Here is a 25753-nt window from a genome sequence, read left to right on the forward strand (position 1 = left end):
TGCTGTCGGAGAGGAGCCGCTGCTCAAGGTCGAGGCGGGCAGCGATGTCGAAGGACGTGTAGGGAATGCCCGAAGTAGCTGACGCCGTGAGTGACGAACCGACCTGCGACTGGAGATGGGTGAGGTAGCCATTCATGGAGTTGAGCATGCCGATGGTCATGAAGACCTCGAGATTCGGGATGCCGATATGAAAGATACGCTCGGCCAGCTCCTGGAGGCGTGTGGTCGTCTCCGAGAAGTGCTCTTCGGCGGTATAGCGACAGGCGAGGAAGTCCTGAAGAAGACGGACCTGAGCGTATGCGCCAGGCTGCTTCTCGTGTCGAGCGCAGAGGGCGACCCACAGGGCGCGTGCGTCCGTGAACCGAGCGATGAAGCGTTGCTCTTCTTTTACCGCCTTCGAGCTGAGCAAGGCGATGATCACCTGCTCGTTGCGTCGGAAGTTCACGACGGAGCTGGGGTCGTCGTCGACAGATGGAGCGATCTCATCACCGGATAGGTACCCCCAGGCGAAGCAGATCTTGAGAGAATTTTCAATGTAGGTCTTCCAGTCGTACCAGTTGTCCTTTTTGCGGTCGAGGATGACTCCGCCGCTGAGCAGGGACGACGGGACGTGGAGGAGCGTAATCTTCTCTCTGGGGGTCGCCTTGAGATCCATCTTTGGCGCCGGAGATAGTTCCGATTGCTTTCTCGGCGTTTTGGGCACCGATACCCTGGGACTCGAGGTCGGGGTAATTGTCATTGGCCGGCAGAGCGACTATATGCGGGGTAAAAGCGGGGTTAGCACACGTTGATGGGTGCCTCGAGGTTGTTCCGGGTCTGAAAAGCCGAAACGAAGTCTCAGGTAAGCGGGCGGGATCAAAAATACCGCCCGGGGCTCATAACCTGTAGAGACTAGACAGACGGTCAGACGCTCAGTCGCGGTACAACATCGACTGAGATTGATCTACCTAGACAGACGGTCAGACGCTGCGTAGGTAGTCAGTACTAGATCGTCGTATAGTAATGTGAGAGACCTTACCTCAGTCGCGGTACAACATCGACTGAGGGAAAGGGAGGAGGAGAGACGAGAAGACGAACCGCCCCCGGCGGTATGTCACGTGCCCGGTGGCTGAGATCGAGATCGCGGCGCGACCTCAACAGGAGATTCGGGCTGCGTTATGCGACGACTGCTTCAAATCAGATGGGACCTCGGCGTGACAAGTGTGCCGCGGCGGTGGAATCACACAGCGAACTGCTTGAGAAAATAGAATCCAGAGCCCAAACATCTCGCGAGGATGGGTGTCGACGAAGAGTCGGAAGACGGCACAACGCGCTAACTTGGCGCTGAAGCGCTGACCGTCGGTGCAATCGCTACCTTCCCACTTGCCCAAGTTGTAATGGCCAATTGGCAACAATGCTGTAACGCCGCGTTAGCGTAGTGGTAGCGCGTCGCACTTGTAGCACTGCAATCTTCTCTTGCCTGCTGAGATGCGAAGGTCACTCGTTCGACCCGGGTACGTGGCATTTCATTTTGTCGGTTGGTGGTGCAATCATGCCGAAGAGGTCGACGACTCGATGTGCACACACTTACGATTTGTCGATGTGTACGACACAAATTTTACATTCCTTGACATCCTCAGTTGGTACCTCGTGCACCCGAATAATATAATGAGTCGGAATACATTCCGAAGAAGCGGCTTGTTCAATTGGTTGGTACCAAGTACTTCAAAAATTCCAACCGACTGAGCACTAGCTTTATCGCACCAACTTTGGTTGAATATTGAACACCGCCATAGCATAATTCGCCGTTGTACGGACGACCGTGCCAGTGAACGTCTACTCGCGGTAGCTCCAAGGTTCGACATCGATCCAACCGACATTCCCAAACTCCCCGTCCGGCGGATACTGGAAGACCTGCTCGACGGTCGAATACGGCTCGTATTCTAGCTCCGTCATGAGCAGCGTCACTTTGCCTTCGATGCGCCCCGTGAGGTTGAACCCCGGCCCGAAGTTCTGGTACTCCGCCATGGTGGTGTTGTAGTCGATGCGCGGATCGGTGGGCTGCCACTGGATGTAGCCCGCGGGGCGGATGCTGTCGTCGAGGTAGCAGTGCGCGAAGATCGCGCGCATCTGCGCGTTCTGCGCGTCGCCGTCGTCAGCGGAGGAAGAGAAGGGGGAGGACGGGCAGAGGACGTACCCAGGGCCGCCCGAGCGCGCACTCGCCGGCGATGCTAAGGGTGTTGTTTTCCTTCATGACGGCGGAGTCGTGGATGTAGACGCCATACTTGTTGACGAAGGTCGTATTCGTGCCCTTCCAGGCGGTCACCCCGCCGCCGCACGAGCGCATCGTGACGAGCGACGATTGGATCCACGCTGTGCCGTAGCCATAGAAGAAGTCGGTCTGTCCAGCGATCTCGCTGTCGTAAAAGTACGCGTTCCCTAGCTCGCCGACGTAGATCTAAGAACAATGCAGTTAGGTCAATCTGGATACGATTTTACAACGTGGGTCCACCCTACCGTATCCTGGTAACTGTAGAATCCAGTGTAGTAGAAGCTCGCGTTCGCATAGCTCACGTCGAGAGCGAGGCTGGGGGTGTCCGAGTACGGCGCGTAGTCATTTATGAAGTCCATGTTGTACACGCGGAAGTCCGTGCTCCCATACGGCGCACCGGCAGGCGCAGCGGTCAACGTGCTCGTGCGCGCATTGTCGTTGGGGCCAGCGACCTCTGCCCAGTAAACGCCGACGGTGTTCTGCGTGCGATCGTTGGGAGCGGTGGTCTGCCCGAGTATTGTCACGGGCCCGAGCCGCGTAACGTTGACCTGTTCCGTGTAGTTTCCGGACGCGACGAGGATAATCTGTGGCGTTGTATCGTCCGGGAGACTTCGAACCGCCGCCTGGATGGTGGTATAGTTGGAGGAAGGGCCTGCGAGGATCGTCCCGGCAGGACAGCCCTCGAGAGGATCGCTCGTGGGGTACTGGCATGCTGCACGATTATAGTCAAGAGACGCGCAAAGGCAAAGACACGCGAATCCGAGGCAAGCCAGAGATCGCAGGGTCATCGAGCATAGCGGTGGCATAATGATCATACCTAGACTCAGGAGAACGCCCTTCCTGTTGCCGGACGGACCGGGAGCTCTGTTCGCATTATATAGCGTCCAGGAGAGTACGGCAGGGTCCCACACGACAGATTTTGCAGCAGCCGTCTGTGAGAATGCATCATGAATTGAATCGTCGTCCTCGGAGGCGTGGACACACGGGAGGTCTGTCGTGACACGGTCAGAGTGCGGTCCGGGCCGGCCGCGCCAGTGGGAGCGCACTGTATCCTCTCATCCAGGTAGGTGGAATCCACGAGCATAGGTGGACGTTAGCAGATCCACAGCGCCAGGTCAGGGAGTGTCGGCAGCCACTATTCGCAAGGAAGCAGTGAGCGATTTGGTCATACTGAGATGATGGTACCGTGACTGACGGGTACTGCTGTAGCGCCGGAACTGTGAGCGTACTATAAGCGCCGCGGCATGTCAGATCACAATCTGAACGTTAAGTGCGTTTGCAAATGCGTAAAAATATGTTGCCCACTAGCCGATGCCCGTGCTCCGCTACGGGTCTGCGGCGTTCAATTGTACATATGTCTCCGAGTGAATGACATTAGTTCGCAAGCGTAGGCGACTTCTGTGAAAAAAAAAAAACTGCAAGTCGATAAGCCACTCAGCCGCCTCTCTCCGGGAGTCGGCTTCGCGGCCCTATGCCAGTCTGTGTGATAGTATACCGACTGCTCGGAGGTAAGTGGATCTGCCTCGACTGGCGCCTGTCTCCCCGGGCAGCAGTAAAGGGAGAGTGTAACAGAGAATGGGTTATATGCAGATGTCACGTACGGCATGCCCATGCCCATCGCCTCTCCGGAGTCTGAGTCGGACTACCCTATCAGGTGTTGGAAAGCTGGTGAATCGTTGTCTGCCTCCAGAAGCTCGCTCTACATACCATGTTTGCTCTCCTCTCATTCGCCCGTGCCGTTGCTCGCTGAGTCGGCGATGTCCTCGTCATGCTGTTAGTCACTGGGGTTCTGGGTTCGCGCGCTCGTCCGGCGCGACTCTTGCTCGCCGTGCTCCTCTCATTGGGTGCATACTCGCTGGTAACTGCACCCGCTGTAGCACTCGGTACAGTCTGTGGGCGATGAACTCCACGAGTCACCCGAAACAAACATCACTAACTTAGGTCGAACGTATATGTCAGCGATACAAATTCGCCTTCGTGAGCAGCTGTTAGACCACGCAGACGCACCGATCGACAGCCATAGTCGCTCGCAGACCATATCAATGCACCCAGGGAAGTGCCTCATCACTGCAGTGGTAGGTAAGGAGTGGATGGTGTTGCCCCGATATGGGCATGTACTTTGCATGCAATCATGACCCAGAGCGGGAGGAGCGTAGGAATGCCTGCGGAATCGTAGTCAGCGTGTCGGTGTGGTGATGCGGGCGGTTGTCACGGTAGAAGCATACAGTAAGTTCAGCAGAACCAAAGCAGAACCATAATTCGGACTAAAGGAACCTGACGGCTCACATACTTGTTGCTCGCTATTCGTCATCGTCCACGTGAGATGCAGAATGGTGTGTCGAGCGTTCCCATGCGCCGCGTCCGACACAATGGGCTCAAGCAGACTCGAACGCGCGTTGTGCTTGCATCCTCGGTATTGCCGCGTGTCGTAGCTGACGTTCGCTCGTCCTTGCTCATACTGGCCTATCTCATCCCCTCGTCCTCACCCGTCTCTGCCAGCCATTCACCCTTCCCTGCCCACTCGCTCCCATGCGCGCCCGCCATCTGCCGGCCCTCCCTGCACGTAGCTACGGCTCACCCGTGGTCCGCAAGTCAGCTGCACTTCACGTGGGGGCTTTGTACTCCTGCATGGGAGCCGAGCATTCGCCCTCGTCTGAGCTATGCATGTTGTAGTCCACTTGTAGGCCGCTCGCCCGCTTGCGTATACGTGTCTGTCGGCCGTGTCTGCGTACCGTGGGTGTTCTCCCAGCACACTTAGTACGGTCGAGGTGTGTCAGTGTGATGTCGCCTGCCCACTCACCTGCTCGCCCGCACACTCTCCCGGCCATCCACTCGCTTACTTGCCCGTCCAGTTACCCATCCACGCCTGCTCTTCTGCCCACAGGCTCGCCCGCCTGCCCGCTTGTTCTGTGCGCGTTCGTCGGCCGTGTCTGCGTGCTGGACATTCGCCCGGCGCGCTCACGGTCGGCGTGCACGTCGCCCTTCATGCCGCCACGACGACTGCGCCATGTGCTTGTTCATTCCCCCTTCCCTCCGGCTCCTTCGCTCATGCACCCGCCGTCCGTTCGTCGGCCCTGTTTACGTGCTGTGCATTTGCCCTCACGGTCGGCGTGTGCCGCTCGCTAGCTCGCTCGTCCGCCCGCCGCTCGTTCGTCGGTCATGCCTGCATGCTCTCGATCGTCGTGCTGCACGGCGTCGCGTCCTATGCCTGCAGTTAGCCCGCTCACTCGCGGGTGTCTGCACTCACGATGGTCGTCTCCATCACTGCGCTCGCTGACCTCCTGGTCCCGCCCTCCCATGCCAGAGCGAGAGTTGAACTCGAGTGTCGCGCGCGAGTCTAGTGGTGAAGGGTGGTACATAGAGATTCAGTGTTGAATATTGAATATTGAATATGAATGTTGAACGTTGAACGGTTGTGCGAGTTCGGAGCGCTTGAGAGGTTCGGGCAGCGTTCGGGCGTCCGTCTCTCAGCCAATGAGAATGTCTCTAGCGTTTGTCCCGTCTTCTTGTCTTGCTTCTTGTCTCTGGTGTTTGTCTTAGCGTTTGTCTCGCGTTCCCACGTTCACGCCTCTTGTAGAGTAGACTAGCCGATGCCCGTGCTCCGCTACAGGTGTGCGGCGTCACGGTTCGATTGTCAGTATATCTCTGAGTCAGATACATTATCTACAGCTTCGAGCTCACGGCGAGGCGAAAGCACTCAAATATTATGACTGTATTAATTTGCAAGGGTAGGCGACTTCTGTAAGAGTGAAGTTGAAAGGCCACTCAGCCGTCTCCCTTCGGGAGTCGGCTTCGTGGCCCCATGCCAGTCTGTGGAATACCGACTGTTCGGGTGGATCTGCCTCGACTGACACTTGGCTCCCCGGCCGAGCAGCAGTAAGGGGGGCGCAACACAGAATGGGTGATATGCAGCACACCCATGCCCATGGCCTCTCCGAGTCGGACTACCCCATCGACTGCTGGCAAGCTAGTAAGTCTGTCTGTCTCCCGAAGCTCGCTCTTACTTTCGGGTGGTACTATTGTAATGAATATGCCTTCAACGTTCAACCCCTGTTTCTCCGCACAGCAGTAAGGGAGAGCACGATGCCATTGATCAATAGCAGACCTTCGAGGATATTCAAACTTGCAGCGCACCTATGCTCATGGCCTCCGGGTGGCTACTCTCTAACTCGGACTCGTGCGCGTTGTGCTTGCATCATCGGTAATGCCGCGCCGCGTCGTACCTGACATTCGCTCGACCTTGCTCGTTCACCCTCATCCTCGCCCATCTCATCCCTTCATCCTCGCCCGTCTCTGTCAGCTGTTCGTCCCTCCCTGCCCACTCGCTCTCGTCCGCGCCTGCCGTCTGCTGGCCCTCTCTGCTCGTACCTACGCCCGCGGCGCGCGCCCGTGATCCGCGAGTCCGCTGTGTTTCTGCCCTGCATGCCCGCCGGGCATTCGCCCTCGCGTTTGCTGTGCGTGTCGCGGCCCGCTTGGGAGCCCGGTCGCCCGCCTGTGTGCGCGTCCGTCGGCCGTGTCTGCGCGCAGTGGGTGTCCGCCTGGCGCGCTCAAGGTCTAGGGTGTGCCAGTGTGATGTCGCCTGCCCGCTCGCCTACCCGAGCGGCCGCTCTCCCGCCTATCCACTCGCTTGCTTGCCCGTCCGATTGTTTGTCCACGCCTGCTCACCTGTTCGGCGGCTCGCTCTGCGCGCGTTCGCCGGCCGTGTCTGCGTGCTGGGCATTCGCCCGGTGCGCTCGCGGTCGGCGTGTGCGTCGCACTTCATGAAGCCACGGCGACTGCGCCCTGCGCCTGCCCATTCTCCCATCCCTACGACTCCTTCGGTCATGCACCCGCGGCCCGTTCGTCGGCCATGTCTGCATGGGGCATTGGCCCTGCGGGCGTCGTGCGTTATGCTGCACGTCACCGCGTCCTGTACCTGCAGTTAGCGAGCTCACTCGCGTTGTGTCTGCACTCACGGTACCCGTCTCCATCGCTGCGCTCGGTGCCCTCATGTCACTCGTGAAGGCACTGGCTGACCCCCTCGTTCTCGTCACCTTGCTTGTCTGTGTCATCCTCGTCCTTCTTTGATTGCCCGTTGCTCGTTGATTTCTGTGCCTTACAGCTGCCCTGCTGGTCCGCGCCCTCCCATGCCAGAGCGAGAAGTCAACTTAAGTGCGTCTGAGTGTAAGTCTGAGTGTAATTTGAAAGGGGAAGGATGCCAGGTAACCGGTAGGTGTTGCGGCTAGCGCGAGCTCGGAGCGCTTGAGAGGCTCGGGCAGCGTTCGGGCGTCCGTCTCTCAGCCAATGAGAATGTCTCTAGCGTTTGTCTCTTGCTTCTTGTCTCGTCTTCTTGTCTCCAATGTTTGTCTTAGCGTTTGTCTCGCGTTCCCACGTTCACGCCTCTTGTAGAGTAGATACCGCTTGCTTCTCACCTGGTCTTGACCGAGAGCTTCGTGGTTGCCGTTCGACCATGGTGAAGCATTGTTGAATTGGCCGCGATGCTCGAGTCACTGGGGGCGGATGCGATGGAGTCCGTGCCACGCGTACCACTAGAGTCGTCCATCCATCGAAATTCCTCTCGTGATCGTATGCATATATAGATTCACATCCCATTCAATCACAAGGGTGCATAGAATTCGTAACGAAACAGACCATCATCGTAGTACGGGGGCTGGGAAAACAGCAAATGCGTCTTACCGAGTCCCCTTGGATAGCCCTCCGTGTAATCCTCCATGGTCTGTTCGACTGCCTGGTTGAGCCGCAGTACGATGTCGGAAGGGAGCCATTGGTAGATAGAGTGGCGAGCGCAATCCTGTGCCTTGGCCGTGGAAAAGAAGGGTCGCGGGGTCGTGTCGGAGTAGGACTCGACGACAGCTTTGATGAAGTTCTGGAAGTGAGACCAGCCCTCGACAGGAGTTGTGTCCATCTCGTCCCGGCCGGAGAAGCGTTGGAACCTCTGGTTGGACGTCAGAAGGCCAGAAATGGAGTCCGATACCCGGTGAGCAGACGTACCATGAAGTTCTTCTGCCGCTCCCAGTCCTCCATGCTCTTGCATGTGGTCGCAGTTTCCTTGAAGGTGTTGAATTCGTCACGATGGTATGCAAGGACAGCAAGCTCCACAGGGGCAACATGGCCGCCATTCGGCCTATTGGAAGTGTGGAAGGCAATATCCATGGCTATATCGCGCCCGACGCGAGCGACGAGGGCAACGAAAACCCCCTGGAGCTTAGGTAGGGATCCCAGAACATGCGAGATCTGTTCTGCGCATCAGCACAAACTTACGGTCACGACGGGGTCACGACTCGGGATTGCATACCTTCTTCAATTGGTAGATGAATTCTTCCCTCGATTGAGCTACTACACACATGAAGACCTCCGTTCCAGGGGTGGTGAACACGGGTCCATCATAATCCTCGTTGTGAACTGTATCGCTGCCCACGACACAGAACTTCATGCAGGATTGCACATCAGGGCCCTTGATTATGGTCCTGGCCGACGAGTGAAGTGCACGGCCTGCGGGCCAGTCGCTCAGCCTGCGCCATGTGCCGCGTGATTATGGAGCAGCAGTCCTCTGTAAAGGTCGGTGCCTGGAAAATCCATCCTGCAGCGAGTAAGCTCCATTGTACACGGCAGAAGATATCGCATCACGCACCTTATGCACCTAATGAACGCCACCCACTGCCTGAGACGTTGGTCCTGTTCGCTTAATTCCCATTCCCAACTGTCGTCGAGTCGATCCTGCAACAACCAAAAGCGATGTCCATCGATATCCTCAATGACCTGACGTTCTGTATATTAGCCCATAATGACACTGCAACTCGAGACAAAGGAAAGGAGAGCTTCACCTTCACGACGAATCCATCTCGGTCAGCCTCCACCCAGACCTTCTGCAGCAGGCGAATTGCTTCGAAATAGCCTCGCAGCAATTCAACGTCTGGCTGAGTAGTTGTGGCCGAAAGGAGACGCCAGAACGAGCTGGGGATGGTACTGAAATCGTCTGCAGAGGACCGAGAGCTGCCGGAACCATGTTGAACGGACACTGGTAAGCCGAGCGATGCGAGGAAGTGTGCCGAATGAGCCCCGGGCTGTCCCTCAGATTGTAGCATAGTACTAGTGGGTTCGGTATGGGATGAATCCATTAGAGATGGTAGTGTCGATGAAGTGCTTACCAGTCGACATAGCCGGAATCCTGTACTTAGCTGGCTGTAGAACGTCAGTTCAAACCCCAATTACTACGGTTGCCCGATATGGATGTAGTCCGAGGCCGGGCCGGGCGTTTCGTGCCAGGCCACACTCGTAAGTAAGTTAGACAATTTCCTAATTTCCTTCGACCTTCGTGCCTTTGTCTGGCACTTGTCCGTGTTGAGTTCGGTCGCACCCCAGTGCACCTCTGATCAGGATTGCCTTGTCTGACCACTCGTCGTCCTTAGGCCAACCTGATGTCCCAGCCACTCAGTTCTCCGCTGTCACGGTGTCGTACACCGCGCGAGCAGATTTGACTCGGAGGCTTAAATTGTACGTCGAATGTGTCTGGCCAGATGTGTACGGACTCGCTGTCTGATAGTATCAGCTACGCTGCAAAAATATCAGTATCGATTCGTCACGAAGACCCTCTGACGGATGTGACCCACATACGTTTCTCAACTCCTCCGTGCGTGGTGGTGTAAGTAGTTCCGGATGGATGACCATTCATCGCGACCCAAGATGGCCCGCCATGGCCAGATGAAAGGCGTTCATGCCGTGATGCAGTGCAAGTTGCGGATTCTCCTCACGATAACGTATCGATGTAGATGTTAAGTACAGCCGCAGATGATTTGAGGCTCCAATTGGTCGTGTGTCGTTTGCCTGTCATACTCACTGGAGGTGCGCCAGTGCATATGTTGTAACTTTTGCTTGCTGCTTGGTGCTGATGGTCGAAATACCAGGTCGTCATTACATGCCTGAAGCTCCTATGCTGTAACCGGTCTGCGCAGATATGTTTTGCTCATCCGGCGCGGCGAGAGTCTCGACTCTGCAGTTCTGGCGTATCTGATTGAGAACTCGTCCACAAAGCTGTTCTGGACGAATACTTTGCACTTCTGGCCCTCGAAGTGTTGCCGCATGGTACCTGTGAGACTATGGCTCGGCTTCCTCTCAATCCTTATCCTTATCATGCGCGCAATGGGGGACTCAGCTCAAGATTCATAGCTTGTCAACGACCGCCGTTGACCCACCTCTCGTTTGGCCGACGCTCGACATCGAATCCATGTACGCCATCGCTAGGTACTTATGACCATCCGAGTCCTTCGTTTGCTGAATTCTATCAACGTAGGTCCGAACAACATACGGTCTCGTCTCCGATTCCCCACGCAAGCATGGATATCGTGCTCAGCCGAGACTTGCAAGAGGGCGCACTGATGCGGGGAGCAGCTGCGCTTGACGCAACGAAACAATTCCCCGCCGATCGCGCAGTGCCGACCACCTCAACGCAGACCGTTTCGTCGCGTGCGTCTACCCGAGTCCCTGTGGAGGTGCAGGAGCGTATTGCCGGTTTCATGAAACCGGGCTCAAGCGGTGCATATGCGGCGGCTTTGGTCTGTCGCGCATGGTACCCCTTTGCGATCAAGGTGTTCTACGAGGAGGTCTTGTTCTGGAGCCGCAGGAGAGTCGCGATACTCATGCGGCTGGTGCTCACCAATCCGCGCGTAAAGGCGCAACTAGCGGTGACACGCAAGGCGGAATTCCACCAGTATAGTTTCTTGTCGACATTTCCGCACGTCTTCGCAAAGGTGCTTCCGTCCCTGACGGAGATTGTTATAACCGGACTCAGTGGTCCACTCCATCCAAGTTTCATCAGGGTGCTGAGGAGTTTCAGCAGCGTTGATCGTCTGGATCTGACTACGCTGTGGGTCGTCAACTTCCATGAACTGCGACGCCTTATCTCTGCGTTGCCTAATCTCAAGTCTCTGGAGATCACCAACGTGAACTTCGGGCGCAAAGGGTCTCCACTTGGGACCCCACTGGAGGATATGCCTTTCTGGCAGACGTCTGTCCCGAACTCTACCCGACTTCAAGAGCTGTGGATCAGCCTTCGCAGCATGGGCGGTCAGCCCAACAAAGAAAATTACCTCATCCGCTGGCTTGCCAACAGTTCTCTCTGCGAATCGCTGTCACAGCTGACATTGTCGGAATCGATGAGCCGACGCCGTACTGCGGAAGACTTCGTCGAGCAGGTCAACCATCTTCTCCGAACTATTGGACCAGCCTTGAAAGTGCTCAGGCTCACTGACGGTGCGTCCTGTCGATCAATCCATATTGTTTCCGTGATCTGTACTAATCTCGATGGCGAATACGATGTCGACAGCATGCATAAGCCAATACGACCTGTCCCACAACGTAAATTTGACGCACGTCGAATTCGCGCTGCTCCCAGCATTTGGCTGGCAATCATTTGCGGACCGGCTACGGGGCGTATTGAAGAGCATTCCCAGTTTACGCATGACAAGCATTAGTGGGTCATTGTTGAGCTGCAGCGTGTCTATACTCACTCTCAGGCTGTTACAGGCATCACCCACATGCTAGCGTTACTGGAGGATCAGCCAGTGCCCGATGCGACCGCTCTCAAACCTCTGCATGAGACTCTTAGGAGCCCGGCGTATGCCCGCATTACCGGGGCTAATTTCAGTATGCTTGTGATGTCGAGCTCTGGAGGATGGGAGTCTGAGTTCAACACAATACTCGCACCGTGGGTAGAAAGGGGTGTGGTCCATCTCAGTGTCACGGAGTGATTTATGTAGAGTCTCTGACGGTGGGATGTCAGTGACGTTTGAACTTCAGGCAGCCATACGTGCCTATGCAGTCTCAGGACGGGGAATTTCCCTGGCAAGTCGCGATGCCCATCTACTGTTATTGACGGATCTCGGACCCCACAGAGAGCAAGTACTGCTCATACGCATCAGACCACGCTCGAGAGACGTTAAAAAATGAGCATTGACTAGCCTGGGCAGACTACGACAGTCCGACCTGTGTTGCTCTGAGCTCTCAGGATGTTGCCACTGCCAGGCTCAAGATTCGAGATACGGTCACGTGTTTGATCGCTGATTCGCGTCGAGCGCGACGCGCATTTCGTATTTCAAGACATCATTTGGAGCCCTACAGGCGCCAGAATATTCGCGTGCCTCTCAGACAAGACCATCACCCCGTCTCTCGAAAACAACGCGAGCGATACTTATTGCTACTTTCTCTCGTCGATATGTCTACAGCTGTATGTACAGCTCATTTGCATTCAGAACGTGCCACCCATGCTAACCACCCAATCACGACAGCAAAGCCAGACGTCCGTCCTCCCCGCGGGGTACACGTTCCTTAACAATGACACTTTGATCTCCGAGTAGGGCAAGGAACTCGCGATGGCGGCGTTCAAGCAGGCGGACAACCGCAACCCCGATCTGCACGACATGTACATCTACAACGGTCGGTGTCGCCCTTGAGAGGACCTCCCGGCGTGTCTGACACGGTTTTTTCTACAGATTTCTACGCGTATGCGGTGATAGATATTATTGATAGGCGTCTTGGTACGCTCCACACTCGCATCACGAAGAAGGACTGGCCCAATGCGATGGCGCACCTCGAGGCGCTCACCCAGTTCATGGAGATGGAGAATATATGGGGCAGTGCGTACTGTTTCTCTCTTACCCTGCGTGCGGGCTAACCTTACCTCTCCAGTGGCCGACGACGGAGAGCATGTAGACCTGATGGTCCGCGCGTACGGCGCGTGCCTCGTCGCCACCCTTCGCGCGCTGAAGAAGAACGGCGAGCTCACGCCCGAGAGGTACCCCTCGCTGGAGTACTTGCTCAAGGCTGCGACGAGCCTTTGCCAGGCGACGCAGGGGATCAACGCGGGCTCGGCATTCGACCGGGTCTGCCAGGGCATTGGCAAACGGCTCTTTGATAATACCCCGCGCGCCGAGGCCCGCGCTCTGCATGAGGCGCGTCACAAGGCGTGGCTCATGACGCTCCCCGAAGAAGATCGTAAGGGTTTCAGCGAAGGAGATGACGACGACGATGATGATGATGAAGAGGAAGACGACAAACCTTGGTGGCACGGCGGAAAAGAACTGGCAGAGGACAAGAAGGACGGGGACTTCGCACTGGCGCGCGTGTGGAAGGAGTACAAGGATTATCTCTCCGAGACCCAGACAGTGCCTCTGCGTGGGCCACCCATCTGGGATCTTGACAAGTGGAGCGCGGCCGACAAGGCGGCGTTCAGCTTCGACGCCATGTCGGACGATTGAGGTGGGTTGTAGCTAAGGGTCGTCGCTGCGGAAGGGGTGCTCAATAGTCCCGTCTGAGCAGACATAGTAGGCCGCGAGTACTGAGGCTGGCTGCACCTGTTGCATGTCAAGCCTTGGTGGTCGTTGCCAATCCAAGACCGCACAACTCACTGATGTACTACCAACAACCTTGGAGAGCCCGTATATACTTACCCCAGCTAACTAATATTGACTAACTGTACTTTCGTGCATGGCTTAAGTACCGGCCGTCTATCTCGACGACTACGTTGTACAAGCTTCGGCGCCAAGCAGCCCAGGAGCTACAGCATATGTTCGAAAAACAATAATTGTAATCTGTAGTTGCGTGCTATGACAGTTGCATCAGTCGTGTCAGGAGATGATGGAGTCCTGCAGGGCGTTGGCGTTGGCTCGTACTTGGTTGGTGCTACGCTCGAAATAATCGCGCCTTGGCGGGACATCCATACCTACACCGGCACTAAGAGCCAACACAACCGCCAATATCAATAAGTTACGGGGCAAGCGATACACCAGGAGGATAGTAGAACAGGAAACAATACAACACAAGCTACAGAGTACATATGCTCACACAACACTACCGTCCAGCACGCACGCGCCGCGGTGCTCGCCCATCGTCGTCTTCGCCATCTCCTGCTGAGTAGAGTGAAGAGGTCGACCGCTGTGCAGTGCGTTCGACGATCGAGGTGCCGTCGCGGAACCTCGTTCGGAAGAGCACGTTCGCATTCGTGAACAGTCCCTCCTTGAGCGAAACTACAATGAACTGCGAGCCCTTGAACCTTGTCCGGAAGAGTTGCCCGATGTGCTGCGTGTGAGAGAGATCGAGCGCGGCGTCGATCTCGTCGAGGATATACATCGGGGCGGGCTTGAACTGCAGTAGCGACATGATGAGGGAAAGTGCGATGAGCGAACTGAGTGAAAGCCATGATTAGCACAACGAGCATCGGAAGCTCCAGTGACAATGTACCGCTGTCCACCGCTTAGCTCTGTGAGACTTTGCTTCCAGACCGAGCCTAGTTGTACCTTAACCTCGAGGCCTTGCGTTAGATCTTGGCCTTCCGGAGGTTGCAGCTTGGCAAAGTTCCCCGGCAACAATTCAGCGAATATGCCACCAAAGTCACTGCAAGAGCACATAATCAACGCGAGTGCTTGGAGCGAGGATCGCTTTCCCATACCCATTCACTTTACTCCATGTCTTCTCCAAAGCGTCACGTTTGTAGCGATCCAACTCTTCAATGGTCTGTTCGATTTTCTCTTTATCCTTCAGTACAGTTCCGAGCATCTTCTTCAGCGCCGCTTCTTTCTTCTCGACGCTGTTCACCACATGTGTTAGGTTAGGTCAACACTTGACAAGTCTCAGACCCACGTATCGATCATATTGATGACCTTCGGGTTGATTTTCTTCTTCATGCCCTTCTGTTGCGACTCGATCTCCTTCGCCTTCTCTCTCAGGCGATTGATGTCGACGTCCGTGAAGTCATACTGAGAGCCGGGTTTGCCGAAAGACCTGCGACATTCTATCAGATATTGCCGGTGCGTATGACACAACTGGCGCACTCGTGCTCTTCAACAATCCAGTCGTACTGTTTCTCCAGGTTGGCGATGAAGTTGGTAGCGGCCGTCTTCTCTTTCGCAAGGGCCTGCAAGTCGTGTTCAAGTTTCTTCAGTTGCAAATCCGCGTCCACGATGGCTTGTTTCTTCTCCTTCACCACACGCTCGAGCTCCTTGATCTCGTTGTCGAAACGCGACAAGGTAGCACGTTCCTCCTGCAGCTTCCGTTCTGCCTTCTTGAAGGAGTCCTATGTACGAGGTATCAGTCTAGTGCACTAGCATGCACAAAACTAGAGGAACCTCGCTCTTCGACAGCTCTTTCTTGAGTTTCTCCAACTCTCGTCCAAGCTTGTCCACGCCAGCTCGTGCTTCAGCGATATTCTCGTTTGAGGACTCAATATCCTTTTCAAGTTGCTCTACCGACTATATCAGACTTGCAGCCATTCTCATATAGCGATACGCATACCAAGCTCCAAGGAGGCGGTTTGAAGTTCCTTCTGCTGGGTCTTCACCGTCACTGAGTGTTTCTGGAGAGCTGCTTTCTGCTTCGACACATCGGCCTGAGGAAGACATGAAGGTGGGCTTCGACAAAAGCAACGCAAACACTTGACGAACCTTTAATTCCTCAATCTTTCCTTCTTTGTTGTTCTTGAACTCGTCCATATCCCTCTCGAGCTTCTTGATCTCATCCTTGCCGTCTTTCTGCTTCTGCTTCGCGGTCTCTACTGCAGCAGCGAGCTCTGCGATGTTGGCCTTCATCTTCTCGACCTCAGCGCCAACCTACGTATGAGAGCTTCAAGTGATGTTCATCTCGGAAGCGATGATCAGACTTACCCTCGCCGCGTTGCTGCCACCGACTTGCTCCTCAAGGAGTCGCATTTCATGCTCCTTGATCTCAAGCTCCCGTGCAAGACTCTTCCACTTCTCTCGGCCTGCCCTGTCCCGTTGCTCTTGCTGTTCGAGTATCTGAAGCCGGCCACGCGCCTCACCTAGCTTGCCCTCGACTTCCAGTAATTCTTGAACCTTGATGAGAGTGCCGTTGCCACTTGGCGCCGAACCACCACTGAGCATGCCCGAGGGGTCGTAGACGTCGCCATCGAGGGTTACAGATCGGACGCCACCTAATTCTCGAGAGAAGGTCACCAGCTTGGCAGACTCCGCATCGTCGCAGATGAGGGTATTGCCGAACACGAATGCCATGGCGTTGGCGACTTCATCAGGATAACCGACGAGCTCCATGGCGAGACGAACTTTGCCAGGGGCAAGTCTCATTGCGGCTTGGACTTTCTGCGTGCGAGGATACAATCAGTATTGAAGCACGGAGACTGACGTGAAGACGGACTGAGGCAGATATCGTGCGGCTATCGATCTTGTTCAACGGGATGATAGTAACGCGCTTCTTCAGCCGACCGTTCTGCAAAAGCTCCTTGCCGACCTGCTCGGTGGCCACGACTACGTTATAAAGCCTACCACCTGCTGTGATCTCGAGAGCGGTAGATTTGTTATAATCCTCCTGCCTCAAGGAGACGAGGTTCGCTACAAGGCCCTTGACTTTGGTGCGGTCGAAGTTCGGTGACGGTGAAGTGAACTCGAAGTCCAAGTTTGACACTCGATTCCTCACTCTATCACGGTCCTGTAGAATGCGGTGTCAAGGCGGCGGTGAGTGCCTATGCAGAGACACTGACCTCCGTCACCTGCCGGACTTCCGCTTTGGCGTTTCTCAGCGCTAGCTCGCCTTCATGCTCCTTCTCCTGGCTCCATCCAGCCTGGGCGACCTTGCTCCGGAAACTCTCGACTTCGGCTTGCATGGCCTTGAGCCGCTTCTGCCCTTCACCTGCTTCGCGCTCGACCTCCTTCCACCGCGACTCTAACGTCTTGAGCTCTTTCTGACTCATGACAAGCCTCTGCTTGCCCTGCTCTTCTTCGGTGTTGGCCTGCGCCAGTCGGGCCTTCGCGTCTGCGAGCTGCCCCATGTAGCCACCGCCAGAGTTGCTTGTTCCTTTGGATGTCAAACCCGTGAGCAGTGTCTGTAACAGCTCTTCTGAGTTCGTAAGAGCCGTCTGCAGCGCTGTCTGCGTATCCTTCACGTTCGAATGTGCTGCCGTCAACTCCTCGACCTGAGATTTCTTCTGAGCGAGGTTTTCTGTCAACTACGCAACATGAGCGAGTGTTCGGTAGTGTGGGTTACTGGTTACCTCGGCGAGCTCGTTCTCTAGCTCCTTGATTCTCTCTTCCTCGTCTGTGATGGTGCCCATCTTGATCTCGACCTGAGTCTTGATCTTCACGAGGACCTTCCCCAACTCTGCGACCTCATCCTCGAGCTGTTTGAACTTGCCCCCCTTGCGGAGCTCCTTCTCCCGCTGAGCCTCAACCTCCTTGGCATCCCTCTCGGCAGCTTCGATCTCCTTCCCGCAACGCTCCTTCCCTTTCTTCACACTCTTCGTCTCCTTCTCCTTCGCCTGAATCTCCGCCTCCTTCTTCGCTACGCGTTCATGACCCTCCGTCCACTCCCATGCACGCAACACGCGCCCGATGCGCTCTAGCTCCGAGCACGACTTCTGCCACTGCAAGAAAGAACGCTTCTCCTCTCGCAGGGTGTCGAGCTTCGGCTCGATCTCTTCCGCGAGGAGCGAGGTGATCTCTTGCACGCGCTTCTCCTTCTTGCCCATTGTCTTCTTGGCCTTGTCCTTCCGTTCTTCGAACATGCGTGTGCCTGCGGCCTCCTCCACCATGCCGAGAATCTCTTGTGGCCGCATGTTGAGTACCTGTGTCGCATTGGTCAGGTCGACGCAAAACGCGAGAACAAAGACAACACACCTTGGTGATCCTCCCTTGCATGATCAGGAAGTTAGGGTTGTTGATGTTGAGCTGCACGCTCTGAAATAGGGTCTGAATGGTGTGTTGCTGGGACTTGTGTCCGTTGAGGAGGTATTTAGATATGTTCGGAAGAGCGATCTATAAATGTTCATCAGCAATGTGCCACCAAACCACCGAGTTGCCTTTGCAATGGCAACCTAGAGCCCTTCCCAGGAGCATTCGCGACAATGAGCAACGCGCTGCGCCGCAAAGCCGCGAGGGATTGCAAGACAGGACAGACCACTCAGGGCCGGCCGGATGGCGATATGCATGACCACAAGGCATCGAGCGCGGCCCCTTTGACCCTCCATGCGCCATACGGCACCGGGCCTCGCTGTCCTCAAATGTGCAGAGTACCAGGGCTGAGGGTCAATCAAATGCCTCGGTCGCTCAATGCATGAAACTTTGAAATGCCCAGTCTCCCGGAATGTCGCGCTCCGCAGGTTCTGTGTTTCCTGTGACACAAGGTGCACACTCACCTGGCGCGTAACAGTAATTTGCTTACAGTTCTCCAGTCCGACAGGACTAGTCGAGCGATCAGAGTTGTCGAACACGATGGTGACACTTGCTTTTGTGATGCCTGCTTGCCCACGCTTGTAAATGAGGTCCTGCTGGTTTTGCGCGCGCATCTAGAAGCACTGTCAGCGTGCCGGAGTATTGGCACCCAAAAAGCACGCACTGAGGACATGTTGGTGATACCCAGAACGAAACATATCGCGTCGAGGATGTTGGACTTGCCGGAGCCATTGAGACCGGTGATCGCGTTGAAGGAGGAATCCCAGCCCGTTATCTGAGTTCGTACAGGATACGACTTGAAGCCTATATAGCTGTAAGCTTCTATACAGCCAAGCTTGGTGATGAAAGTGACCTTCGAGGACGAGTTCTTCTATGCGCATGTTGGGCGTTTGAGGGAGAGGTTCGAGTCGCGCCAAACGCGATCGCGTCGCGAGGCGCGCCGCGCAGGTCAATGTCGCGTCCGTCACGTGATCACCTACCGCCTAGGGCATAGCCGCATACGGCGTGCGTGCCTTCTTCCGAGTCTCGACTCTGAACCTGTCTCAAAAGGCCTTTTGTTCGTAGCTTCGGCAGGGCCCGCGGCTCTGCCTCTTACAGCCACTGGCAACCTTTCTGATCTCTCTTAACCGTCATGCTTTCAGACTGGGAGTCAGACCTGACCGAGTTATCCTCCGACCTCGACGAGGAGGAATATGTCCCGCCCACGCAGAGGAAGAAGACCACGACCAGAAACACTGGCTCCGACTACAAGGTGAGCCACACCGTTATATTTACGTCCTTCAGCGATCTCAATATCTGTCCTTCAGATCACCAATACTCTACGACCACCACGGACGACTCAGTACACTGCGAAGAGTCTCTTTGGTAGCTCCACCCGCCACTCGTATCGTAGTTTTTTCAGGCTAACAATGTATCACAGATCAGATTGTGGATAGCACCATTGACCTCGAACCTGAATATCAGCGAGGTGCGTAGTCGTCTTGCCGCTTCGATGACCACCATCTGCTTGGTGGACTACTGTTCCAGGAGACAAGTTCTGTGTGATCTCTCCACAGCCTCTAGCAGCGCAATTCCGGTAAACAAGGTCATCCCAGCCTTATCCGTTCTGCAGCAGTCCTTCGCACCTCGGGCCACCAATCGCCTGACCGCCATGTCTTCGGACCGCTGGGTGTGCAGGTAGCAAACCGACGCAGTTGATCCTTGCTGCGAAGGCACTGGATGTGGAAGGGCCTAAGTGGCTCTCCCGGAACAGTAGAACAACTTTCTATGTGTGAGGTGTTGCTAACGTCCTCGCCGCCACTCGTGCAGACATCGTATGGCCGGAGTCCAAGCAGTCGGGGCTGATTGATTCGATCCTGAGAAACTATTATATCCCGCCCGTCATCTTTGGTGAGGTCCGACATTCCCGGGATCGACATCATTGACTGATGATCGCGCACTCATAGCTGTAACTGCCAAAGAAGACGGATCAGAAACTCGTACCTGCATCGACGGTAAACAAAGACTGACATCAATCGCTAAGTAAGTCCGAAGTCCAATACTTGTGCGTGTGACCTACTAATGGGCGCTGCAGTTTCTTCAACGGTGTGGTGGGTGAATCGCGTCGTCTTAGGTGGCATGTAGATTAATGGTATGACTTATTTTGTGTGGCGATGCAGATATCCCGTAAGTCCGGCCCGTTGTCTTCCATGTCGCCCATAAGCTCATTTCCCTTTAGACAGAGATGCGTAAGTAGTCTATTAGTCGTGACTGCGGCAATTGTTTACTCTGTGCAGGAAATCGAATACGAGGTATTGGTATAAGGAAGGCCCAATCGGGGCCCAAACGCAAGGTACTACCAAGGCAGTATCAGCAAGTGTTTGCCAATAAACAAATCACCTGCGTTGAGTACGAGTCTCTGTCGGATGATCAGGAAAGGAAATTTTCAGGTAAGCTCCGTTGCCAGCTGAATGGCATGAGCCGCTGACCACGAATCACAGCGCGTACAACTTGGTGTCGCGCTTACGGCCGCAGGTACGTAGACTCCATTGTGCCCTCATGGAGAAACAAGCTCAAAGACGGGTATACAGAACGGCTGCAAGCGCTCACTGGCATTCGAGCAACTCTCGTAAGAGAGATCCAAGCGAAAGTCCTCGGGGAACAAGGTTTTGGAAGTAACCTTGAATGGGCCAACGGACGTGGTCGCGACTTCCAATGTTTAGCGTCCATAGTATATCTGATAGAACAACAACCGCTCGGGTTCCCCACTCCAATGCAGCTCGACAAGTGGCTTCAGTCCGTGCCGCGCTACCTGTCAAGTTCGAGAGCGACGTTATGGAGACGTTCCAGGTTTGGCTAGCCATGGTCCGCGACAGACGCTACAACACGCCGTTCTCGAAGCCGACGAGGGTGTCGCCCATCGAGTTCACACTCATTGGCGTCCTGATACACAAGAATCGGTCGAAACTGTCCCTGCTGCAGCTTTCCAACGCCATCTGGCAGATGAGGGCTGATGTCCGTTCGCATCATGTAGATATCCGCGCCAACACGAAAGTTTGCAAGACTATGTTCGACTTCATCAAGAAGATGAAGACGACCGAGTTCCAGGGCGACGGCAAGGGCGACACCCCTGCAACTACGGCCGTGAAAAACAAACCAGGGGAGAGTGGGACAGCGACTACGAAACGAAAGCGAGCCATCGAGTCCAGTAGCGAGGAGGAAGACAGCAGTGATGATGAAGATCATGTCCCACTTCGGAGGAAAGTGCCGGCCAAGAAGAAGGTCACTACCTCGAAAACGACGACCGTATCCAAGTCCTCGACTAGCGCGAAGCCTGCGGCCACTACGTCTTCCAGCAAGAGCACCACGACGAAGGCAACGAGCAAGTTGGCGAAGCCTCGGCCTCGAAATCTTCGGCAGCTGCTAGCTCGTCCAAACCTGCAACAGTGGTAATAGCAAGGTCACAGTCAAGCAAGTCATCGCTGGCCCCTCGGCCAAGTCGGTCAAATTATCCCTGTCGTCAGTCAGTCACCTACCGCCGGAAGAGAAGGAAGCATCAGCTGCGAGCCCGCTGAATAGGACACCTACCACTCCGACTATCCCGTCGACACCATGACAGCATCGCAAGCCAAGCCATCCCCTTCGGGAGGCACGTCCACTTCACCTGCCCCTCTCGCTCTCCCAGAAGGACACCTGTTGCCAATGGAACGGAGGTCAACGGTTTCGATCACCTCAGTGTCTGTCAAGAAAGAGCCTGGTCAGAGGCAGCTTCCAGAGTCCGATCGTCAACCGTGGCGAAGGTGCGGCAGCTTCACCTAATGATAGACTGGCCGTCCTTCGTGCAGCCAAGGCTAGTGTGGGTACTAGAAGCTTTTCGGCGGGGTCGCCTGTTGTTCCAGCAGCAGGTCAGTCGATATCGAAGGGCGGCCAGCAGAGACTCCCTCCGAATATCCTCGACAACGTGAGTCCTATCTCCAAGCAGGAGAGGCCACGGCTACCCATATCGATACGAGCATTGTGAACACCCAGCGCAGACTCCGACTGCACATCAGGGACCTTCCTCTCTCATCCAGCAGGCTCCTACACCGGCACTCCGCCTCCTCCGCGCTGCGAATTCCACCCGAACGACACCTCTCGTAAGCCCGCACGCTATATGTCCTCCCGTACCTCCTCCTGAAACCAGCAGACCAATGGGACGCTGAACAATCCGGTTCAACGGGTCCGAATTGGACCTTGGAGGCCTCGAAGCTCTGCTGAAGAAGCATAACATGGGACATTCGCCAACCAATCACCCCAGCCAGACCAAAAGCCTATGTTTCACGCCGAGGCGAATGGATCTGTACGGAGGACGTGGTGATGGCTGACGCCACCTCCAGGTCAGTTTCGTGCCGCAGATGACTACGGAGCAGGTGGCAGCCATGCTCAGCTCCATCCCACCCAATGTCATCAACGCCATCCAAAACGCTCAGCAGAGTGCCTCCGCTCCCTCCACTCCAAATCCCGGGGTGCCCACGGCTTTCCCGCGTTCCATGTCTTCGCGCATGCCATCAACAGCCCCGGAGCCTCCGAGCTACAACCAAGCTCTCAAACGCAGCCCATCTACACCAGCTCAAACGATGCCCCCCACGAAACCAGCTGCTATGAGGACTCCGCCTCCAGGACCCCCGCCTGGCCCTCGCCCCTCAGTGTCGACTATGGGCCAAGCGGGTACGATCACACAGCTTTCATCGCCGTCGTCGCTCCCGCCGCCTCCGCCTTCTCTACCACCTCCCCCTGTCCCGAGTTTGCCGCCCCCACCCCTACCTGTATCCCCGAGCTTGAGCGCAAAGAGCGCCAGCTCAGGCAACATGCTGGCCCGGCCTATGTCCGAGCGAGACAGATATAGTGCCGGTGGAAGCGCCTCACCTAAGAGCTCCGTGAGCAGGGGTAGAGGGTGGGAGGACCGCGATGTTGCGGACTGGGACATGGATCGGAATCGCGACAGGGAGCGAGAATGGAACAAGGAGCAAGATTGGGATAGAGACCGAGGATGGGACTCGCGGCGAGGCCCGGATAGGTCCGCGGATCCTAGGCGACGGGATTCAGGTGGTATGCGCGACTGGGAGAGGGAGAGGTCGGAGAGGGATCGCGACTGGTCCTGGCGGGGAGCGCGAGGAAGAGGGAGAGGGAGAGGCTGGTCGCGAGGGTGGTGAGGGCACCCCGGGGTTGGCCTTGATGTGTGGCTCGAGCTTAAGGTATGTGGCTCGCGAGGCGTGGACGCCGTGCTGAACGGGACACTGACATCAATATCAGTCTATAGTAGGTGCTGTACGGCGTTTTGCGACACGGGTTGGCAATGTCTCTTCTCTGTTGAGCTTCTTGTCTTCTTTCCCCGTTAAGTCTTCCCTGTTGTCGTCATACCCGGTACTATTCCGTACGTTAACCTCAGTTTGGCACTGTATGCGTACAGTCTGTTCTGCTTCTAATCGGCAGTATTGCGCTTGCGGTCCGATTGAATTGGCATTGTTACAAGAAACCCTCTTTAGTGCATATGATACTAGACACCTTCGTTGTAACTTAGAACGCAATTTATCTGTATGTGATAGTGCCGTTCACTCCGTTGCCTGGTATACGGCATAATCCACGTATTGGCCACAACATCTGAGGCATACTGATATACAGAAAGTAGGTTAACAGCGTAATAATATTACATGGACGTGGGCGAGGTCTGGGGGTAGATGCAGGGTAGGTCCGGTGACGTATACAAGCATTTCCAGCTAGCATACCCAGACCCTCGAGGCGAAGTAACATAACAACCACACTCGATCCCGTCAAGGGCCCTCGACATCCTGTACGGTTTTGTGGCAACGACGCGTCGACAATGACGATGAACATTGATGGTTCCGGTCGGGCGAGCTGGCGGGTTGAAGGGAGGACAACGTCCGTGGTCATTGCGCAAGCAGCGTTACGGCCATTGCTATACATGCCATAGAGACCCATGGTGAGAGCCGCTCGCCTGCGCCCCAACACGATTACTCTCAGTACGAGTAGACACAGAACCGAACAATGCGGACATACCGACACGCGCAGACATCCAAAATAGACCCAGGAACCTTTGCAGATCGAATGAGCCTTTCTCGCTCTACCCGTTTCACCACACGTAGGACATACCCTTCCTTGTTCCTGTCGATGAGTCGCGGCGCGACGGCTCGTACATACGTGCATGTGCAGATCATGAGAAGGATGACCAGGAGGAGAGACTGGAAGTTGAACAGTGCGGACTGTGACAGATTCACATTAGTCTTGTGTGGAAGTTGATATGACGAGTAGACGTACCATGGTGTGGTCGTCGTTGAGTCTAGGAAACTCGTCCTTCTGCGGTGGTCGTGGTCACGGTGGCTAGGAGCGCTCAAGTGTAGTCTGCTTCAAAATGACGGCCCTACACTGGGACAGCCCGTTAGCGGAGTTACATAAGCCACTTCATCTCCGAAACGCGTGCGCAAATCTCGACGCGCTCGACGCGTCGCCTTTGCTCGAGCCCCAGCCTGACGATGGTAAGGCTCTTGTCGATGTTCATCACGGTCACGAACGTTATCGTGGCGCTGCTCGTGGGCCGGGTGCTGCTCGTGGTCCTCGTCAGTGAGTATTCGTCGTCGACGGATCTTGAGCGTGTGCTGATCAGTGCGCTGTGCAGCGATGGGTATGGCCCTGACAGGCGGCGTGGCGAACCTGTTGTTTGCGCTGATCAACCCCGTGGCGACGTACTGGGCGTTCGGCGCGGACTTTGTGTTTGCAGCGGGCACGCTTTCGTTGCGAAAGTGTGTCTTCCGTACGACCAGAGCGTCGGCGGCTCGGTGTGCTCTTCCAGAGCATGACTCAGGTGTGTGTGATGTCTCCGTATTGTGTGCGTATGGCTAATATAATGGGTCCTGCAGCTCGGTGTGTCGTTCGGTTTGGCGATTACAAGGATCGTGTACGACTCGGAGCTCAAGAATATGTCTGCGAAGGACGGCTTCGACGTCGACGGGACTGCCCACTCTCACCTGCTCGCCCGTTTCTACCTGCCAGGCAGCCCTCGCCCTCATGATTGCTCTCGTCGCCCGTCTCACACGCTTGCCCGCCCACTCCCCACCCGCTTGCCCGCTCTCGTCCGCCCGCCTCCGCCTTGATGACTCGCTCGCCTACCTGCTCTTGTCTATCCGCCCATCATGCCAGCACGCCTGCCTGCAAACTCACCCTCCTGCTCGCTCGCCAGCGCTCACTGTCAGCTTGCTCCTTACCTTGCTCGCCCGCTATTTCGCTGTACCCCTCGCCCGCCTCACACTTGTCTGTGTACTGCTCACCTGTTCCGCTTGCTGACTGTCTCGCCTGCCCACCACCTGTCATCCCTCTATCCCCTCTCGCTCACTGTCTCGCTCGCTTGCTATCTCGTGCGCCTGCTGTCTGCCGACTGTCTCGCTCACCGACTGTCTTGCTCGCCGACTGTCTCACTCGCCCGCTGACTTGCTGTCTCGCCATCTCGCTGTCTCACGCAATGTCCCGGAGTAAGAACCACAACTTCAAAAGCATACATGTGACTGTTACACCCACACCTGCACAGCCTCTCATCCACGGTTCTTCTTGCACGCGCCCTCTCGCCTGCGCTCTCATCTACTCGGCCAGCCGGCCACCCACTCACCTGCACGATCGCCCATGCGATTGTCCACACGTTCACACACCCACTGCCCTGTGGACCCGCCTACTTGCACGTAGACCCAAAAGCGTGTATGAGCGAACGAAAATACGGGCTACGAGAGTGATGATCTCGAAGCAGGTGTACGCCGAACGAGTACAAATCATTAGTTTAGATATTAGA

General features: G+C 55.8%; 8 protein-coding genes and 1 non-coding gene across 9 annotated transcripts; 5 read left to right on the plus strand and 4 right to left on the minus strand.

Annotated features, from left to right (window-relative positions):
- The first annotated feature begins 1403 nt into the window (after positions 1 to 1403).
- On the plus strand, positions 1404 to 1503 carry B0H18DRAFT_t131. Its single transcript has one exon. It is a non-coding gene; the product is annotated as a tRNA-Thr (tRNA).
- Positions 1504 to 1815: 312 nt separating this feature from the next.
- B0H18DRAFT_1087003 (pectin methylesterase) lies at positions 1816 to 3039 on the minus strand (the record flags this gene model as incomplete). Its single annotated transcript, XM_048032123.1, has 3 exons — positions 1816 to 2118; positions 2177 to 2437; positions 2497 to 3039. 3 exons carry the CDS (start codon positions 3037 to 3039, stop codon positions 1816 to 1818), a joined length of 1107 nt encoding a protein of 368 aa, XP_047888489.1.
- Positions 3040 to 7743: 4704 nt separating this feature from the next.
- Positions 7744 to 8809, minus strand: B0H18DRAFT_688382 (uncharacterized protein). The gene is made up of 3 exons (XM_048039190.1): positions 8547 to 8809; positions 8243 to 8485; positions 7744 to 8186 (listed from the first exon to the last, which is right to left on the minus strand). Exons 1-3 carry the CDS (start codon positions 8682 to 8684, stop codon positions 7848 to 7850), a joined length of 720 nt encoding a protein of 239 aa, XP_047888490.1. The 5' UTR covers positions 8685 to 8809; the 3' UTR covers positions 7744 to 7847.
- Positions 8810 to 10584: 1775 nt separating this feature from the next.
- On the plus strand, positions 10585 to 11958 carry B0H18DRAFT_1107163 (uncharacterized protein; the record flags this gene model as incomplete). The annotated part of the gene is made up of 3 exons (XM_048032708.1): positions 10585 to 11500; positions 11574 to 11720; positions 11774 to 11958. Coding segments are annotated over 3 exons (1248 nt in total), but the record flags the coding sequence as incomplete, so codon positions are not given.
- A 423-nt stretch (positions 11959 to 12381) lies between these two features.
- Positions 12382 to 13830, plus strand: B0H18DRAFT_1033497 (uncharacterized protein). The gene is made up of 5 exons (XM_048030183.1): positions 12382 to 12473; positions 12619 to 12682; positions 12739 to 12882; positions 12935 to 13504; positions 13565 to 13830. The coding sequence occupies exons 2-4, from the start codon at positions 12619 to 12621 to the stop codon at positions 13501 to 13503; spliced, it is 777 nt and encodes a 258-aa protein (XP_047888492.1). The 5' UTR covers positions 12382 to 12473; the 3' UTR covers position 13504; positions 13565 to 13830.
- A 148-nt stretch (positions 13831 to 13978) lies between these two features.
- B0H18DRAFT_1033499 (condensin complex subunit SMC2) lies at positions 13979 to 18852 on the minus strand. Its single transcript, XM_048030184.1, has 16 exons — positions 18794 to 18852; positions 18605 to 18744; positions 18405 to 18554; positions 17887 to 18024; positions 17265 to 17834; positions 16755 to 17219; positions 16412 to 16702; positions 15904 to 16356; positions 15685 to 15849; positions 15536 to 15629; positions 15370 to 15485; positions 15076 to 15317; positions 14885 to 15025; positions 14694 to 14831; positions 14486 to 14638; positions 13979 to 14429 (listed from the first exon to the last, which is right to left on the minus strand). Exons 1-16 carry the CDS (start codon positions 18819 to 18821, stop codon positions 14096 to 14098), a joined length of 3618 nt encoding a protein of 1205 aa, XP_047888493.1. The 5' UTR covers positions 18822 to 18852; the 3' UTR covers positions 13979 to 14095.
- Positions 18853 to 18958: 106 nt separating this feature from the next.
- On the plus strand, positions 18959 to 23486 carry B0H18DRAFT_1033507 (uncharacterized protein). Its single transcript, XM_048030185.1, has 16 exons — positions 18959 to 19192; positions 19248 to 19305; positions 19361 to 19408; positions 19750 to 19830; positions 19887 to 19962; positions 20217 to 20237; positions 20284 to 20369; positions 20401 to 20454; positions 20511 to 20719; positions 20740 to 21305; positions 21367 to 21442; positions 21499 to 21660; positions 21695 to 21880; positions 21902 to 21936; positions 22301 to 23153; positions 23212 to 23486. Exons 1-15 carry the CDS (start codon positions 19073 to 19075, stop codon positions 23109 to 23111), a joined length of 2589 nt encoding a protein of 862 aa, XP_047888494.1. The 5' UTR covers positions 18959 to 19072; the 3' UTR covers positions 23112 to 23153; positions 23212 to 23486.
- Positions 23487 to 23846: 360 nt separating this feature from the next.
- B0H18DRAFT_1087007 (uncharacterized protein) lies at positions 23847 to 24237 on the minus strand (the record flags this gene model as incomplete). The annotated part of the gene is made up of 4 exons (XM_048032124.1): positions 23847 to 23914; positions 23977 to 24011; positions 24070 to 24179; positions 24235 to 24237. The coding sequence occupies 4 exons, from the start codon at positions 24235 to 24237 to the stop codon at positions 23847 to 23849; spliced, it is 216 nt and encodes a 71-aa protein (XP_047888495.1).
- Positions 24238 to 24435: 198 nt separating this feature from the next.
- On the plus strand, positions 24436 to 25085 carry B0H18DRAFT_1033511 (uncharacterized protein; the record flags this gene model as incomplete). Its single annotated transcript, XM_048030186.1, has 3 exons — positions 24436 to 24537; positions 24593 to 24778; positions 24834 to 25085. Coding segments are annotated over exons 1-2 (269 nt in total), but the record flags the coding sequence as incomplete, so codon positions are not given.
- Positions 25086 to 25753: the final 668 nt, after the last annotated feature.

Source organism: Fomitopsis serialis (assembly GCF_022376445.1).
Source record: "Fomitopsis serialis strain Sig1Antser10 chromosome Unknown B0H18scaffold_98, whole genome shotgun sequence".
Classification (NCBI taxonomy): Eukaryota; Fungi; Basidiomycota; class Agaricomycetes; order Polyporales; family Fomitopsidaceae; genus Fomitopsis; species Fomitopsis serialis.

Excerpts from the sequence above, each read along its gene's own strand:
- B0H18DRAFT_688382 (XM_048039190.1), bottom strand. The coding sequence starts at position 8,684 with ATGAAGTTCTGTGTCGTGGGCAGCGATACAGTTCACAACGAGGATTAT. Across the intron at positions 8,486-8,546 it reads TCATCTACCAATTGAAGAAG|ATCTCGCATGTTCTGGGATC; the intron begins GTATGCAATCCC and ends TGCGCAGAACAG. Across the intron at positions 8,187-8,242 it reads AGCGGCAGAAGAACTTCATG|AGGTTCCAACGCTTCTCCGG; the intron begins GTACGTCTGCTC and ends ACGTCCAACCAG.
- B0H18DRAFT_1033497 (XM_048030183.1), top strand. The coding sequence starts at position 12,619 with ATGGCGGCGTTCAAGCAGGCGGACAACCGCAACCCCGATCTGCACGAC. Across the intron at positions 12,683-12,738 it reads CGACATGTACATCTACAACG|ATTTCTACGCGTATGCGGTG; the intron begins GTCGGTGTCGCC and ends TTTTTTCTACAG. Across the intron at positions 12,883-12,934 it reads GATGGAGAATATATGGGGCA|TGGCCGACGACGGAGAGCAT; the intron begins GTGCGTACTGTT and ends TTACCTCTCCAG.
- B0H18DRAFT_1033499 (XM_048030184.1), bottom strand. The coding sequence starts at position 18,821 with ATGCGCATAGAAGAACTCGTCCTCGAAG. Across the intron at positions 15,850-15,903 it reads GTGGCAGCAACGCGGCGAGG|GTTGGCGCTGAGGTCGAGAA; the intron begins GTAAGTCTGATC and ends TCTCATACGTAG. Across the intron at positions 14,832-14,884 it reads GTCATCAATATGATCGATAC|CGTCGAGAAGAAAGAAGCGG; the intron begins GTGGGTCTGAGA and ends TGTGGTGAACAG.
- B0H18DRAFT_1033507 (XM_048030185.1), top strand. The coding sequence starts at position 19,073 with ATGCTTTCAGACTGGGAGTCAGACCTGACCGAGTTATCCTCCGACCTC. Across the intron at positions 19,193-19,247 it reads ACACTGGCTCCGACTACAAG|ATCACCAATACTCTACGACC; the intron begins GTGAGCCACACC and ends TCTGTCCTTCAG. Across the intron at positions 20,238-20,283 it reads AAATCGAATACGAGGTATTG|GCAGTATCAGCAAGTGTTTG; the intron begins GTATAAGGAAGG and ends GGTACTACCAAG.